Source organism: Sorex araneus, chromosome 2 (genome assembly GCF_027595985.1).
Source record: "Sorex araneus isolate mSorAra2 chromosome 2, mSorAra2.pri, whole genome shotgun sequence".
NCBI classification, from domain to species: domain Eukaryota; kingdom Metazoa; phylum Chordata; class Mammalia; order Eulipotyphla; family Soricidae; genus Sorex; species Sorex araneus.
The window spans coordinates 236,071,083-236,087,483 of NC_073303.1; the positions used below are offsets into that span (position 1 = coordinate 236,071,083).

A 16,401-nucleotide genomic window follows, 5' to 3' on the forward strand; every position below is an offset into this window, starting at 1 on the left:
GGGGAGGGGGGCGGGAAAATGGGGTGGGCAGTGCAGTGAGTTGCAAAAGGATTGTGGGGGACAGGGCGTGGTCAGGGAAGGGACATGAACCCAAGTGGGGTCCCTTGGGTGGGAGTTTCTGAGTCCACGACAGCCCGCTCCACAACCCCCTGGGTACCCCTCACCCATTACAGGAAAGAGAGCCTGTGTCATACCTGGACCAGTGTTATGACCTCTGCGATCTGGAGAAGAAGGGGAATGAATGCTGGGGGCCGTACGGCATGAAAGGGAGTCGGGGGAGAAGCGAACCCCTCCCCTTTCTCCTAACCTGGCCTGGGCATCGTGGGCGGTGGGGGAGTCTTTGCCAAATTCCTGGCATTGGTGACAACTGGTCGACTTGGAGAAGATACTGTGGACAGGCGTGACAGGTCACCTCCGGCATGAATTTGACCCCCCCACGCCCCGATTCCAGCCACCACCCTGCCCATGACTCCTACCCTCCCCATTCACGTATCTGTCGTCTTGGTCATCAGCAATGGGGATCACGTAGTCCTCCTCTGCTTGTGGGTTCCGTGGCAGAAGAGGTGGTGGGCATGGCCTGTCCAGGCTACTTAAGGCGGCCCGGGTTTGTCTGGGCGGCTTAGGGATAGAGGGAGGAGGACCTGGGAGGGAATAGCAGCAAGTCAAGCCACACCCACAGGGCGGGGCCAGGAGTGGGCGGGGCATACAACTGCAAAGTCGAGTCTGCGCATTGGGCATTGGCGTCCCTGTGTGGTGGAACCCTGGACTCCGGGTGAACGTCTCTGTTGTCCCCCTGCTCGGGTGTGCCCAAAGCAATCACATTGGTCTGTGTTTGGGTCTGTGTGTGTGTTCAAGTGTGCAGGCATGTATCGACACAGGGGTGCTAAGATGCTGGTGCGTCTGTATGTGCGACTCAAGTGTCCTACGGGCAACCTGGACCAGGCACTGGTTCGGTGGTGAATGTGTGCTTGCGTGTGTGTGCCTGTGTAGACATACATGCCACGGGCCACAAGGGCCCAGGATATGCCCAGCCCAGGGAGAGCCATCTTCTCCACCCTCCATATCAATCCAGCCTCTCTCCCAACCCCCACCCCGATTTCCCATTTCTGGGGACTTTAGCGGTACCCATTACTCCCTCATAGCCAATCGTGATCCACTAAGGTCTTTACAGCGGATCTTTTACACCCGGCAATGCTCAGGGATCACTCTTGATGGTTCTCAGGGGAGAGAGGACACCATCTATAATTCCAGGCCTTCAACTGGGGTTGGCTGAGTGTAAGGCAAGAGCTTTAACCACTGTACTATCTCTCCAGTTCTAATTCTGTTTGTTTGGGGGCCACACTCAGTCACGCTCAAGGGTGATTTCTGGCAGTGCGTGGGGAACCCTATGTGTAGCCAGTAATCAAAGGCATGAGCTATATGCAAAGTAGTGCTCTCTCTCTCTCTCTCTCTCTCTCTCTCTCTGGAGGAGGGGGGCATACCCAGCAGTGCTCAGGGCTTACTCCTGGCTCTGCACTCAGGGATTATTCCTATAATAATAGGAATGGAACCAGGGATGGAACCTGGCTCGACCGTATTCCAGGCAAGCACCCTCCCCACTGTACTATGGCTCTGGCCCCATGTATCTCTTGTACTATCTCTGGAGTGTGTGTCCAGCTATCAATCCCCTCCCCAATCTGGAACCCTTAAGGGCAGGGTCTGGGTAATTTCGGGGTCCCTGCATTTCTGGGTACAAGACTGGACGCTCATGGCAGGAAGACAAGGCAGCTCCGTGTGGATCTTAGATCTTGTCCCTCTCTGTTCTCTACGAGCAACAGCCGCGGGGAGGGGGCGTCACCTGGATTTGGGGCTCTGGTGGCCGTGGACACCACCCACTCACTCTCGCCATTCTCATTATTCGCCTCTGGGTAGCCTGGAACAGAGAGGGCAGCCTGGAGGAGACGCCCCAGCCAGAGGCTGACTTGAGGTTCCCGCTGGGGCAGGAGGCAAGAGAGGCGAGCGCCCCCTTTACCTGAGGTCACACCTACCTAGCACCCTCTCATAGTCTTCATCCAGCAGGAAGGGCAAGAGTGACTTATTGGTGTGTTGCACAAAATAGTTCACCACTTCGTCCAGCGAGGAACAGTAGTGCTGGGGACAAACGGGCCGCCATCAGAACCCATGGAGGAGGGGCGCAGACCCTGGCCCCGTACATCCTGGGAGCCTGACCCCACACTCACAGGCGGTTCCACATCGATCATGTACTTAGAGCCTCCAAGATTCACTTTGTAGTGCAGAACCTTAGGCGATCTGCAGGAAGAGGCAGGGGACAAGGGAGGGACCTGGCTAAAGTTAAAACTGCACCCTTTGGGGCCGGAGCAATAGTACAGCAGGGAGGGCGTTTGCCTTGCACGTGGCAGACCCTGGTTTGATCCTCAGAATCCCATGTGGTTCCCTGAGCACCGCAAGAGTAATTCCTGAGTGCAGAGCCAAGAGTAAGTCCTGAGCATTGCTGTGTGACCCAAAATAAATAAATAAATAAAATTAAAAAAAAAACCTGCGCCCTTTGTCCTGGCTCCACCTCCGGGTCGTGGCTCAGGTCAAAGTCCCGCCCTTATCCTGGCTCCGCCCCCATGGAGAGCCTAACCCGCTGTTAGGCTACAGAGGGTCCTGGCATGGTTCTGGGGTGCTGGGACCAAGACCCAGTGGTCTCTGCCCACAGGGTACCATGTCCGTGGCCTGGCTTTGCTAAGTTCTTGCTCCAACCCTGACTGTTTCAAAAGAGTATTTAGGGTCCTGCTCTTACATAGGACTGGAGCGATAGCACAGCGGGTAGGGCGTTAGCCTTGCATGCTGCTGACCCGGGTTCGATTCCCAACATCACATATGGTCCCCCAAGCACCGCCAGGAGTGATTCCTGAGTGTAGAGCCAGGAGTCAGCCCTGAACAACGCCGGGTGTGACCCAAAAAGCCAAAAAAAACAACAAAAACTCAGGACCTGACTACTCCCCTGAAGGACCTTCTCTTGGTCAGCCCAGCCTCGGCATGCCACGCCCACCGCACCCTGGCCCCGCCCCTAGATCCCTTGGCCACGCCCCTCCCGGTCCCAACCCCAACCCCATGAGAGGCTCCTACCCGTTGATTATCTGTCTAGTGGTGACTGACACGCCTCCTGCACCATTTCCGCTGGGGCGCAGAAGCAAGTTCCCACACTCAGGATAGCGCTCCAGGAGCAGCTGCGCCTGCAGCCGATTCACTTCTAGGTAACACCTGGGGCAGGACACCAGTCATCAGGAGGACGGGCTGGCTCCGCCCCAGGGTGCCTAACCCCGCCCTCCAATGACCCCGCCCCTCTGTTTTGCATAACCCCGCCCAGGCCTCACCCTCAGCCTAAACGCCATCACTTTGCCCCATATCCTACCAGGTGCCCTGAGCTCAAGCTCCAATTCCCACTCTCCAGGATCCTTCAGACTACATCTGTATTTTCTTTTTTGGTTTGGGGCCACACCCAGCAGTGCTCAGGGCTTATTCCCTGGCTCTGTAATCAAGAATCGCTCCTGGCGGCCTCTGGGGACCGTACGCGGTGCCGGGACTGAACCCGAGTTGGCCATGTACAAGGCAAGCATGCTCAAGCCCTCCAGACTTTATTCTGTCACCTGGGGCTTGGACCAAACTCCCCAGCACCTAAAGCTTTCAGTAGAAAACTGTCCCGCTTCTAGACCCACACTCGGGCACCTAGACCCCCTCCCCCCAGTTCCCCATTGGATTCCCAGCATGGGACCTAGTTCCACCCTTGGTGACTGCCTTACTCTCTGGACCCAATGCCTGGAGATCCCACTCATTGCCCATGCCAATCACACGCCCTCCACCCCACCCCCTCCCAGGCAGACAGGAGGGGCGGGGGGGGGGGGCGTCTCACGCGGGCATTTCGTGCGAACGACGCTCTTCTTCTTTGGTCAGGGCCTCTGCCATCATGTACAGATGCCCGGGGAGGAGGGTCAGGTTTCTGGGGACCTGAAGCTGAGGAGAGGGATCCATGGAGAGACATGAGGGAACGGTTGGTTGGCTTGTACCCAGATCACAGAGAGACACACTGAGGCCAGAACGCAGACAGAGCCCAGGTCTGGGGAAACAGGGGTAGGAAATGGAATCTCTGTGTGTGTGTGTGTGTGTGTGTGTGTGTGTGTGTGTGTGTGTGTGTGTGTGTGTAGAGATGGCAGGGACATTTTAGAAATTTAAAACTTTGTTGGTCAGACAAGACATCATTTTTTTCCCCCTTTTTGGCTTTTTGGGTCATACCCGGCGATGCACAGGGGTTACTCCTGGCTTTGCACTCAGGAATTACTCCTGGCGGAGCTCGGGGGATCATATGGAAATCAAACCTGAGATGATCGCGTGCAAGGCAAACGCTCTGCCCGCTGTAGTATCACTCCAGCCCCTAAACATAAACATTTATCTTTAGGGCCACTGGGTTAAGACCTAAAGGATCATGGGGGAATGAAGTATGGTAGAGAAACGAAGAATAGAAAGCTCGGGGACGCAGCATTCTGACCTCTATCACCGTCAGGATGAACCCTTTCCACATCTCACGAGACTCCAGATTCTCCACCTGAAGGGGAAAGGGAGAGAACCCTGAGGCTGGAGGGATGATGCTCTGGGGGTGGAGTGAAGGTTCGTGCCTTGAAGATAGCCTTGTTGACTGCATCGCTGGTTCAAATCCCCCGCACCCCCACAACCCCCTCACCACCTCTGGTCCCTGGAGCACCGCCAGGGGTCGCTCTGAATACAGAACTTTACCAGGGGTCGCTCCTGAGAGCAGTCAGGAGTAACCCCTGAGCACCACCAGGGGTCGCTCCTGAGCACAGAGCCAGAGCACCTGGAGGTGTGGCTCCTCCCCACCCCAATAAATAAAACAAGAAAATAAGAGAACTCTGTGTCTAAGCCCCGAGTTCTAATTCATGGTGAATTATTAGCACAGAAAACAAGCCTCTGTTTTCTTTTTTTTTCTTTTTTTCTTTTTTTTTGGGGGGGGGAGGGGTCACACACGGCGATGCCCAGGGGTTACTCCTGGCTCATGCACTCAGGAGTTACTCCTAGCGGTGCTCAGGGGACCCTATGGGATGCTGGGAAACGAACCCGGGTCAGCCGCATGCAAGGCAAACGCGCTACCCGCTGTGCTTTCGCTCCAGCCCCAAGCCCTCTGTTTTCAAGGGCTGTTGTGGATTGCGTTTGAGTTTTTGCATCGGATGTTAAAATTCATGCATTGTGTTCATGGTGGACGTGACTGTGGGGTCTCCCATCCACTCTGACAAGGGACAGACTTACCTTGAAATTGATCACCTGGTGCCGGAGGACCAGGTTGAAGTAGATGCTCGAGTCTCGAATGCTACCTCCCGGAGGTTCATCTGTGAGCTTCACGAATGTTCTTAGATCCAACTTCTGCATGTGCTGGGGTTCAAAAGCAGGGAGCCTGAGCTCCAGACCTGTGATCCCTCAGTCTCTCAGGATCATAGAATCTTTGGTTTGGCTACAGCCCACATATGCTCTGCTTTGTCCCTGGTGTCTGGAGGTTTGAGGAGGCGGATTACTATCTCTTAGGCATCACTCCCAGCTTTACCTGAATATCCCGGTTGGTATTGTAGAAATAGATTGTGAGACCATGGAGGCCAGCCCAGAACTTCTTATAACCCTGGGGAGCAAAAGGTGGAGAACAAGGAAGAGATGAGCTAGTTATGGGTTCACATTGGCCTCAGGACCTTTGCACTGGCTCTTCTCTCTGCCTGGATGCTGTGACTTCCAGCTTTCACTGAGGCACTTTGTTACCTCCTCCCCTCTCAGAGCCCAAATTCTGGTGACTTGTTACTCTCTAAGACCAAAGGAACTCGATCGGGTGGGGGACTCAGGGGAGCCCCACAAATAATGGAGGGGGCCCCTGGGAATGAATTCCATTAACTCAACTGATGAGTTGCAGCGATATGGTCACTTCTTCAGAGTAAACCTTTCATCTATCCATCCATCCATCATCCCTCCATCTGCTCATCATCAAACATTCATTCATCCATAGATCCATACATGTATCATCCATCATCCATTCCTCATTCATCATCCATCCATCATCTGTCCATCCTCATCCATATATACATCCATCGTTCATCCATCATCCATCAATCCAACCTTCATCCATCCATCCATCATCCATAGGTCAATCCATCATCATCCATCATCATCCATACATCATTCATCTACTATCTGTCCATCCATCATCGATCAGTACATCCATCATTCATCCATCATCTGTCCATCTGTTTGGAATCATATATCCATTCATCCATAGATCCATACATGTATCATTCCTCAATCATCCATCATCCAACCATTATGCATCCATCCTTCCATCATTCATTGATTCATACATTCACTCATATATGTACCATCCATATATCATCCATCCATCCATCATCTCTCCATCTGCTTATCATTATACATCCATTCATCCATAGAGGTATCACCTATCCATCATCCATCATCCATGCATCAACCATTCATCATCCATCCAACATCCATTGATCCATACAATCATCCATTCATGTATCCTCCGCCCATCATTCATTCATCCACAGACCCATACTTTCATCTATACATGTATTAATCCATCCATCCATCCATATGCCCATTCATTTATTCATGCATCCATCTAGCCATTATTATCATCATCTATCCACTCATCCACATATCTATCTATACATCCCCAAGATAGCCACCCCTCACTCCTCCACCCATCGCCATTCACCTATCTCTGAATTATTCAATTATTCATTCCTTTTTTTTCTTCATGGGTCACACCTGGCGATGCTCAGGTGTTACTCCTGGCCCTGCACTTGGGAATTACTCCTGGCAGTGCTCAGGGGACCATAACACCCTACCCGCTGTGCTATTGCTCCAGCCCCCTTCTCACTTTCTTAGACCCTTTTTTTTGCTTTTTGGGGTCACACCCGGCGATGCTCAGGGGTTACTCCTGGCTGTGCACTCAGGAATTACTCCAGGCGGTGCTCGGGGGACCCTATGGGATGCTGAGAATCGAACCCGGGTCAGCCGCGTGCAAGGCAAACACCCTACCCTCTGTGCTATTGCTTTAGCCCCAGAATTATTCATTCTTATTTGGATTTTTTGGGGGAAGACAGATGTGCCACACCTGACTGTGCTCAGCTCTGCACTCAGGAGTCACTCCTGGCAGTGCTCAGGGAACCCTATGGGATGCTGGAGATTGAACATGGTTGGCTGTGTGCAAGACAAGCACCCTCCCTGCTGTCCTCTTGCTCCGGCCCCTCAGTCATTCATTCTTCTGTTAGTCCATCACCGATCAAGCATCTCATTCCATCACCTGTCCTGTCTTTTCATCCTTCCACTCATTTCTCACCCACATTCGGCCATTGCACCATGCTCCCATCTCCCACCCACACATCTATCATCCCTTACTCATCCTTCCATCCATCCAGTCTCTGTCCATCAGCTCATCTCTCCCTGTTCCCTATCCTATCTTCCCGTCCACGGTGTTTTCCCACTGCAATATCTCCCTGCCCTCAGTGTTTTCTCAGCCTAGGGGGATTTGGAGGCAGGAAAGTGGGAGAAACGGTCCGAGTGAGTGGGTGGATGCTGGGGTGGTGATTTGATGGGGAGACACAGACAGACATGCACAGACGGGGGTGAAGCGATAGCACAGTGGGAGGCGCTGGCCTTGCATGAGGCTGACCTGGGTTCGATTCCTGGCACCCCATAAGGTCTCCTGAACACAGCCAGGAGTGATCCCTGAGCTCAGAGTCAGGAGTCAGCCCTGAACCTTACCGGGTGTGGTTCAGAAACCAAAGCAGGGGCTGGAGCAATAGCACAGTGGGTAGGGCGTTTGCCTTGCACGCAGCTGACCTGGGTTCGACTCCCAGCATCCCATAGGATCCCCCGAGCACCGCCAGGAGTAATTCCTGAGTGCAGAGCCAGGAGTAACCCTTGTGCACTGCTGGGTGTGACCCAAAAAGAAAATAAAAGAAACCAAAGCAAAAAATCTTTCTCAGACTGTGACAACATGCTCACAGATGTATACACGAATACTCTGAGAGAGACCCACAAATATGGGTGTACATCAGACACCCACTGACACACAGGGACAAGCTCACACACACACACTCAGCATATACAAGTAGACAGCCCCCATCTGGACGTAGGCACAGACAGACATGAGCACACTAACACCTGTGTTAGATGCAGGTACCCTCACACAGGTTTAGACACACAGACACACAGACCCAAAGACACACACGGAGACAGACTTACACAGGCGCACACATAAACACAAACTGGCCCTGGACAGACACGGCTAGAGGGACACCCATCGAAACACACACACACACACACACTCATACACACATACACGCACACGCCCAGCATCTGCCCCTCCCAAGTCTTTGGACCTTACAGTAAGTTTCTAGGGGGAGGGCAGGGGGCCGGAGGACAGCGTGGAGACCTGGGAGGTAAGGGGGGGTGGTCCCCCATCCCACCTGTCTCTATGAGCCAGAAAAAGCTGGCGAGGCACCTCAGCAGGAAGGACGCTGCCTTGCACACAGCCAACCCGGGTCCAATCCCCAGCACCCCAGAGGGTCCCCTTGAGCACAGAACCAGGAGTCAACCCTAAGCATCACTGGTTATGTCCCAACATTCACCCACCCCTCAAAAACAAAACAAAAAAAAAAACAAAGATGAAAAACTGAGAGACTCAGGCAGAGACAGGGAAGCAGAGACCTAGAGAGATATACAGGCAGAGAGATACACAGGCAGATGGGCCGTGAGCGGAGATCCCTCGCCCCCCAGTGCCCCCACGCCCCTCTCTACCAGCTGGGGAGAAGGCTCAGAGAGGTGCCTCAGCTGCCCATGGCAACCCAGCGCCACAGCACAGACCGCAGGGGCGGCACCCCCCATCCTGCCTTACCAGATCCTGGGGTCCCTTCTTTTCCACGAAACTCTCGTGGTAATGCGATCTCTTAGAGTTGGTGGCCATGGCAGCGCCCGGGGCTCCAGCTGGCTCTCCCCAGTGGGCGCCCCAGCTGGCTCAGGCCCGGGCTGGGCCTGGAAGTCGTGAAACAGGTTCTCAGGGGAATTTTCTCTGGGCTGTCTCAGAGGACGGGCTGGCAGTTCCCGCCCCCTCCTCCCCTGTCAGCACAGGGCGGGGAGTTGGCTCCTGCAAGTCCAAGGATCGGGGAACCCCCCTGGCCTTTTCCTTCTTCCTGATACAGTCCTGGAAGGCTTCCCGGAGGAAGACAGGGGAGTTGGAGGCAGGGACTTGTCCAAAGACAGGCGTGTAGAATAGAAATCCCTGGGGTGGAGGGGCTGGAGCAACAGCACAGCGGGTAGGGCATTTGCCTTGGATGCGACCGTCCCAGGTTCGATTCCCAGCATCCCACAGGATCCCCTGAGCCCCACCAGGAATAATTCCTGAGTGCAGAGCCAGGGGTAACCTCTGTGCACTGCTGGGTGTGACCCAAAAAAGCAAAAAAAAAAAAAAAGAAAAGAAAAGAAAGAAATCCCTAGAGTGGAGAGATAGGACAGTGGGGAGGGCCCTTGTCTTGCACACAGCTATCTGGGTTCGATCCCCTGAGCACTGCCTGGAGTTATCCCTGAGCACAGAGCCAGGAGTCAGCCCTGAGCACAGCAGGGTGTCCCCTTCCACGCACACCCTGAAAACAAGCAAACAAAATCAAATAAGCAAACATAATAGAACCCCCTGAAAGACCCAGTTTTCCACCCAGCTGTTGGAGTAACCTGGTCTGTATGTATACATAATTATTTATTTTTATTATTTTTTATTTTATTTTATTATTATTAATTTGCTTTTTGGGTCACTCCCAGTGATGCTCAGGGGTTACTCCTGGCTCTGCACTCAGGAATTACCCCTGGCCGTGCTCAGGGGACCATATGGGATACTGGGAATCGAACCCGGGTCGGCTGCGTGCAAGGCCTTACCCGCTGTGCTATCACTCCAGCTCCTATTTTTATTATTTTTTAATTTGGACTTTTTGGGTCACACCTGGTGATGCTCAGGGGTTACTTCTGGCTCTGTACTCAGGAATTACTCCTGGCTGTCCTCGGGGGACTACCTAAGATGCCAAGGATTGAACCCGGGTCAGCCGTGTGTAAGGCAAATACCCTACCCCTATGGCCTGTACATATATTTAAAGAGAAATCGGGATGGATGGGGGTATACTTGAGGGGTGCTTGGGAAAATTGGAGTCAGAGGTGAAGGGAAGGTGATAGTGGTGTAGGATTGGTGTTGGAATATTGAATGCCTGTAAAAAATCACGAATAACTTTGCAAACCACAGTGTTTAGATAAAGTGTAAAGGGAAAATTTACATATGTAGGCTGTAGGATTACCTTGGTTTGTCCTTTCTCCTTGGCCACAGGGAGTTTAGGTTTATTGGGTTACACCCATCACAGGCACTATCATTTCTCTGTGTTTATCTTTAACCTTTTCTCTGTGCTCAATCACCTTTATCCCCAAATCAGAGTGGGGATTTGTATTTGTCGGTGGAATACTGCTTTTCTCCTTCTCTCATATCCTTTTGAGTTGTCTACCTCAGAGCAATGTCCTTTTTGTACAGACACAGGAAGACAGTCAATGCTATGCTTTTGTACTTGGGAGTTAGTTGACTCTGAGTGATATTCACTTCTGGGCATCTGTTTTCTTGACTTATGCCTCAGTTGCCCTTAATTCCCAGCACCCCGGAAGCTGGGTCCTGACAAGGGACTGGATGGACCCAGGGCAAGCTTTGAGCTACCCTGGCATCAAAATGGGTCAGGCCAAGCACCATAATACTTAACTATAAGATAAGAGCTTAGTCCTGGACAAACTCTGTTATGATCCAAAGAGTAACAACCGGATTAGGTTAGGAAGGATTAATCTGACCTGAGCACGTAGTCCTGGATTTATAGTGAGATGTCCCCAGGAGAACCACCCTACAAACTTAATGTATGTCTTACTGTGCCCATAAAAAATGACTAATATTGGGGGCTGGAGCGATAGTACAGCGGGTAGGGTGTTTGCCTTGCACGAGGCCGACCCGGGTTCGAGTCCCAGCATCCCATAGGGTCCCCTGAGCACCGCCAGGAGTTAATTCCTGAGTGCATGAGCCAGGAGTAACCCCTGTGCATTGCTGGGTGTGACCCAAAAAGAAAAAAAAAGACTAATATTAAGAAGTAGAATTAAGGACTGTGGGGCTCTCCGTTCAGCGGCGTGAGTGAGTGCAGAGCTCGGGAGTGCGGCAGTTGGCGCCATGACATTTCTTCCGCTCTTTGACCGGGTATTAGTTGAGAGGAGTGCAGCTGAAACTGTAACCAAAGGAGGCATTATGCTTCCTGAGAAATCTCAAGGAAAGGTGTTGCAAGCCACGGTGGTTGCTGTTGGGTCGGGCTCAAAAGGGAAGGGTGGAGAAATTCAACCAGTTGGAGATAGAGTGTTTCTACCAGAATACGGAGGCACCAAAGTGGTTCTAGATGACAAGGATTCTTTCTTTCTTCTTCTTCTTCTTCTTCTTTTTTTTTTTTTTTGCTTTTTGGGTCACACCCAGCAGTGCACAGGGGTTACTCCTGGCTCTGCACTCAGGAATTACTCCAGGCGGTGCTGGGGGACACTATGGGATGCTGGGAATCGAACCTGGGTCGGCCTCGTGCAAGGCAAACACCCTACCCGCTGTACTATCGCTCCAGCCCCAGGATTATTTCTTGTTTAGAGACGGTGACATTCTTGGAAAGTATGTAGATTGAAATACCACTATTGAAATGGCATCCCATGAAGCTGCCCATTCCACTGACGTTCTGAAATCTTTCATCATGTAAATAATTTCCATGTCTCTTTTATAATAAACTAGTGATACCCCCCCAAAAAAAAGTAGAATTAAGATGAATGTTTAAATGGTTGTTGAACTAAGAAAAGGAGAAACATTCCCCAGTGGTATTTTGCCCTTGAGTGGATCTCTTGGTTGCAGATCAAGAAGGGCTGGTTGCTACCCCTAAAGCTTGCAGGTTGGCGCTAGACAAACGCCTGGAGATGAGCCAGGAATAACCCCTGCGCATCGCCAGGTGTGACCCAAAAAGCAAAATCAAAAAAATTTAAAACTAATTCTTTTAAAATTAAGAGTTTTACTCATGACACATAAGCCATGATTACTGCCATAATAAGATCCAAATATAAAATAAAACGTAGTGCAATGTACTTTAGACTGCAGAGTTGAAATGGAAATGAGAAGCAGTATTTTATTATATTGTATTCTGAGGGTTTATTTTCCTCATTTACATAGATTAAAATATTTTTTTTTCTTTTTTGTGTCACACCCGGTGATGCACAGGGGTTACTCATGGCTCTGCACTCAGAAATTACTCCCGGCGGTGCTCAGGGACCATATGGGATGCTGGGAATCGAACCCGGGTTGGCTGCATGCAAAGCAAATGCCCTACCCGCTGTACTGTCACTCCAGCCCCAAATTAGAATCTTTTTAAAGCAATTGTGGCCAGAGTGATAGTACTGCCGGTAGGTCATTTGCCTTGCACTGAACTATATTGTCCGGCCCTCAATTTTATGGTGTTTTTAAAAAATAAATGAATAAATAAATAGATAAATAAAATAAATAGATAAATAAAGATAAATCGGGCTGGGGTTTGTCTTTGGTTTTCTTTTTGTGCATCACATCCGGCAATGCTCAGGGGTCACTTGCAAGGTAAATGCCCTCCCCACTATACTATTGTTCCACCACCCCACCTCCCGGTATGGGGTTTGAATGTTTGTAACTAGTGTGTCTATGGATCAAGGGCTCACCAGTTTGGGGCTGGGGCTGGAGCGATAGCACAGCGGGTAGGGCGTTTGACTTGCACGCAGCCCACCTGGGTTTGATTCCCAGCATCCCATATGGTCCCCTGAGCACTGCCAGGAGTAATTCCTGAGTGCAGAGCCAGGAGTAACCCCTGAGCATCGCCGGGTGTGACCCAAAAAGAAATATTAAAAAAGGGCTCACCAGTTTGACTGTTTTGAACCTTGGCATCCATGAATGTTGCTGTGTCACACATCTCTACCCTGGTCTTCATTCACCAGCCCTGTGCCATTGCAGCCTTCAAATTCTGCCCCTATCTCTCCCTTCTTTCCTTCCTTCCTTCCTTCCTTCCTTCCTTCCTTCCTTCCTTCCTTCCTTCCTTCCTTCCTTCCTTCTCTTTCTTTCTTTCTTTCTTTCTTTCTTTCTTTCTTTCTTTCTTTCTTTCTTTCTTTCTTTCTTTCTTTCTTTCTTTCCTTTCTTCCTTTCCTTTTCAGGTCACACCCAGCGATGCTCAGGCGTTACTTCTGGCTCTGCACTCAGGGATCACTCCTGGCAGTGCTCTGGGGACCATGTGGGATGTGGGGCTCGATCCCCAGGTCAGCCGTGTGCAAGGCAAGCGCCCTTCCCATGTGCTATCTCTCCAGCCCCAGCCCCTGTTTTTCTTAAGTAGAGATATCTCACGACCTGGCAGCGCCCAGGGCTTACTCCTGGCTCTGTGCTTAGGGATCATGCCTGGTGGAGCTCAGGGGACCCTGTAGGGTGCCAGAGCTAGAATCTGGGTCAGCTGCATGTGAGGCAAAGCCCCCTTAACCCCAGCATCCTTTTTCTTTCCTTAATTTTTGGAGCACTTATACATGGCTTTGTCATGTGTTTCCTCCTTTTTGTCCCCATCACCCATTTCATTGTTATTTCTACGGGGACAGGGCACACTTGGTTGTGGTACTGGTGGGGGACACAGCCTTTGGTATGGCGACAGGGATCCCCGATAACAGAACTGCTGGCTTCACACTTGGGTTCACTGAGTGATGCCTGGGGGGGGCGGGGTCAAACTCGCAGTCTCACGCCTACAAGTTCTCTACCGCTGAGCTAAACTTGGGCTCATATCGCGCTATATATATTTTTTGTTTGTTTGGGGGTCACATCTAGCAAAGCTCGGGGTTTACTTCTGCTGTGTTCTCAGTGATCTCTCCTCGTGGTCTTGGAGACCCTATAGGGTGCCAAGATCAAGCCTGGGTCAGTCATGTTCAGGGTAAACAGGTAAACACCCTCTCCATTGTACTATCATTCCGGCCCCCTCTCCAACATTATTTCTGGAAACATTGTTCTGTCTCCCACAGCAAACAGTGGCCTGTCCTTGATTGATTTTTTTTTTTCTTTTTGGGTCACACCCGGTGATACACAGGGGTTACTCCTGGCTCTGCACTCAGGAATTACCCCTGGTGGTGTTCAGGGGACCCTATGGGATGCTGGGAATCGAACCCGGGTTGGCCACGGGCAAGGCAAATGCCCTACCCGCTGTGCTATCGCTCCAGCCCCTGTCCTTGATTGGTTTCTGACTCCTGCAACAGTCCTTCATCCTTGGAATAAATCTGCTTTGGTTAGGATATTTTGTTGTTTGGTTTGGGGCCACACCCGGTGGTGCATGGGACTGACTCCTGGCTCTGCATTCAGGGCTCACTCCTGTCAGGGGACCCTATGGGATGCCGGGAATTGAACCCTGGTCAGCCATTTGCAAGAAAAATGCCCTTCCCTCTGTCCTATTGCTCCAGCCCTGGCCACTTCCCTTTATATATGTTACTGGCTTCCACTTCCCTATATGTATGAAGGATTTCCCCATACAGTCTAGCTTTCTGCACTCAGACTCTCCTTTCTGACTTTGGTATGTGAGTAAAGCAAGCTCCATGTATAGAGTTGGAAACAATTTCTTTCTCTGAAAATATTTCTTGAGGGGGGAGACTTTTTTTTTTTTGAGGGAAAGCTTGTCATCTTGGGCCACTCTGGTAGTGCTTGGGGGTGTTTTCAGAGCTTCTAATAATTAAGGGACAATGTAAGTGGGTCAGGGATCAAACCAGGGTGTGTTGCATGTGAAGCAAGTGCCTTGACCCCTGTATTATCTCTCTAGCCCCCAGAAGGATATTTTTTTTTCTTTTTTTTTTTTTTTTCTTTTTGGGTCACACCCAGCGATGCTCAGGGGTTACTCCTGGCTTTGCACTCAGGAATTACTCCTGGCAGTGCTTGGGGGACCATATGGGATGCCGGGGATCGAACCCGGGTCGGCCGCGTGCAAGGCAAACGCCCTACCCGCTGTGCTATCACTCCGGCCCCCAAGGATATTTTTTTTGGGGTCACACCCGGTGATGCTCAGGGGTTACTCCTGGCTCTGGGAATTGAACCCAGATCAGCCATGTGCAAGGTAAACGTCCTACCCGCTGTGCTATTACTCCAGCCCCAAGAGATATTTTTTTAAATATAATTTTTTGGGGGGTTTTGAGCTACATCCTGCAATTCTCAGGGGTTACTCCTGGCCCCACACTCAGGTATCACTCCTGGAAGTGCTTAGGGGATCTTCTGGGATGCTAGGGATTGAACCTGGTTTGGTGCATGCAAGGCAGGTACCCTTTCTGCTGTACTATGGCTCTGGTCCCAGAGAGATATTTTTTTTCTTTTTGGGGCACACCCGGTGATGCACAGGGGTTACTCCTGGCTCTGCACTAAGGGATTACTACTGGCGGTGCTTGGGGTGGCCATAAGGGATGCTGAGAATCGAAATGCCCTCCCCGCTGTGCAATATATTGCTCCAGCCCAACAAGAGAGATTTTTTAAGTGATGTCTATTCTCCTTGAAACTTTGGTGGAATTCTACCATGGGTCTGTATTTTTTTTTTTTTTGTGGGGGTCAGGCAGTGCCGGGTGTTAGACCTCGGGCATTGCACAAACACGGCTCTACTCAATGGTTGAATCACATCCAAGTTATTGGGCGTTTCTTCAGGCGTTTTAAAATGACAAATTCGGTGCCTGAGAGAGTACAGGGATTAAGACACTTGCCCCATGTTGCACAGTAGACCCCAGTTCAGTCCCCAGCACCACCTAGAGTCCTCTGGACCCTGCTTGGAGTGATCACGGAGTACAAAGCCAGGAATAATTCCTTAACACTGCTGGGTGTGGCTCTCAGACCAATAAAAGAACCAATTCAAGATCGAGTGACATAGGTCAGGCTAGAGCATGTTAATGGCATGTATTAAGCACTGGATTCCATTGTTGGCACCAAAAATAAAATTAATTTGGGAATGAGGGGGGGATCACAAGTTCAATTACCAGATTTTATATTTAGAGCAAATAGTCGATTGCCTATGGAATCCACCTGAGTTGTGTGACTCAAAGCAGTTTCTCTGATGCCGAAATAATGAAGTTGATAAGCATATATGCCATAAAAGAGAGACCAGGTTGCCGAAAGGTCACAGGTTAGTTTTAAGTGTATCTATTAAAGGGAGTTGGGAGCACTAGGAAGGTGGTGGCTGGATGTGGATGTGGGATCGACTGTAAGGGATGGGGCACAGGGAGAGTCATCCTGAAGCA

At 51.0% G+C, this 16,401-nt stretch overlaps 2 protein-coding genes across 2 annotated transcripts; one reads left to right on the forward strand and one right to left on the reverse strand.

The window, feature by feature from the left end:
• Window positions 1–302: 302 nt before the first annotated feature.
• Window positions 303–9,025, reverse strand: STAP2 (signal transducing adaptor family member 2). The gene is made up of 11 exons (XM_004619501.1): window positions 8,957–9,025; window positions 5,597–5,668; window positions 5,305–5,427; window positions 4,532–4,588; window positions 3,899–3,999; window positions 3,115–3,249; window positions 2,220–2,289; window positions 2,028–2,130; window positions 1,838–1,912; window positions 477–641; window positions 303–388 (listed from the first exon to the last, which is right to left on the reverse strand). The coding sequence occupies exons 1-11, from the start codon at window positions 9,023–9,025 to the stop codon at window positions 303–305; spliced, it is 1,056 nt and encodes a 351-aa protein (XP_004619558.1).
• A 2,271-nt stretch (window positions 9,026–11,296) lies between these two features.
• Window positions 11,297–11,892, forward strand: LOC101559263 (10 kDa heat shock protein, mitochondrial-like). Its single transcript, XM_004619500.2, has 2 exons — window positions 11,297–11,522; window positions 11,734–11,892. Exons 1-2 carry the CDS (start codon window positions 11,297–11,299, stop codon window positions 11,784–11,786), a joined length of 279 nt encoding a protein of 92 aa, XP_004619557.2. The 3' UTR covers window positions 11,787–11,892.
• Window positions 11,893–16,401: the final 4,509 nt, after the last annotated feature.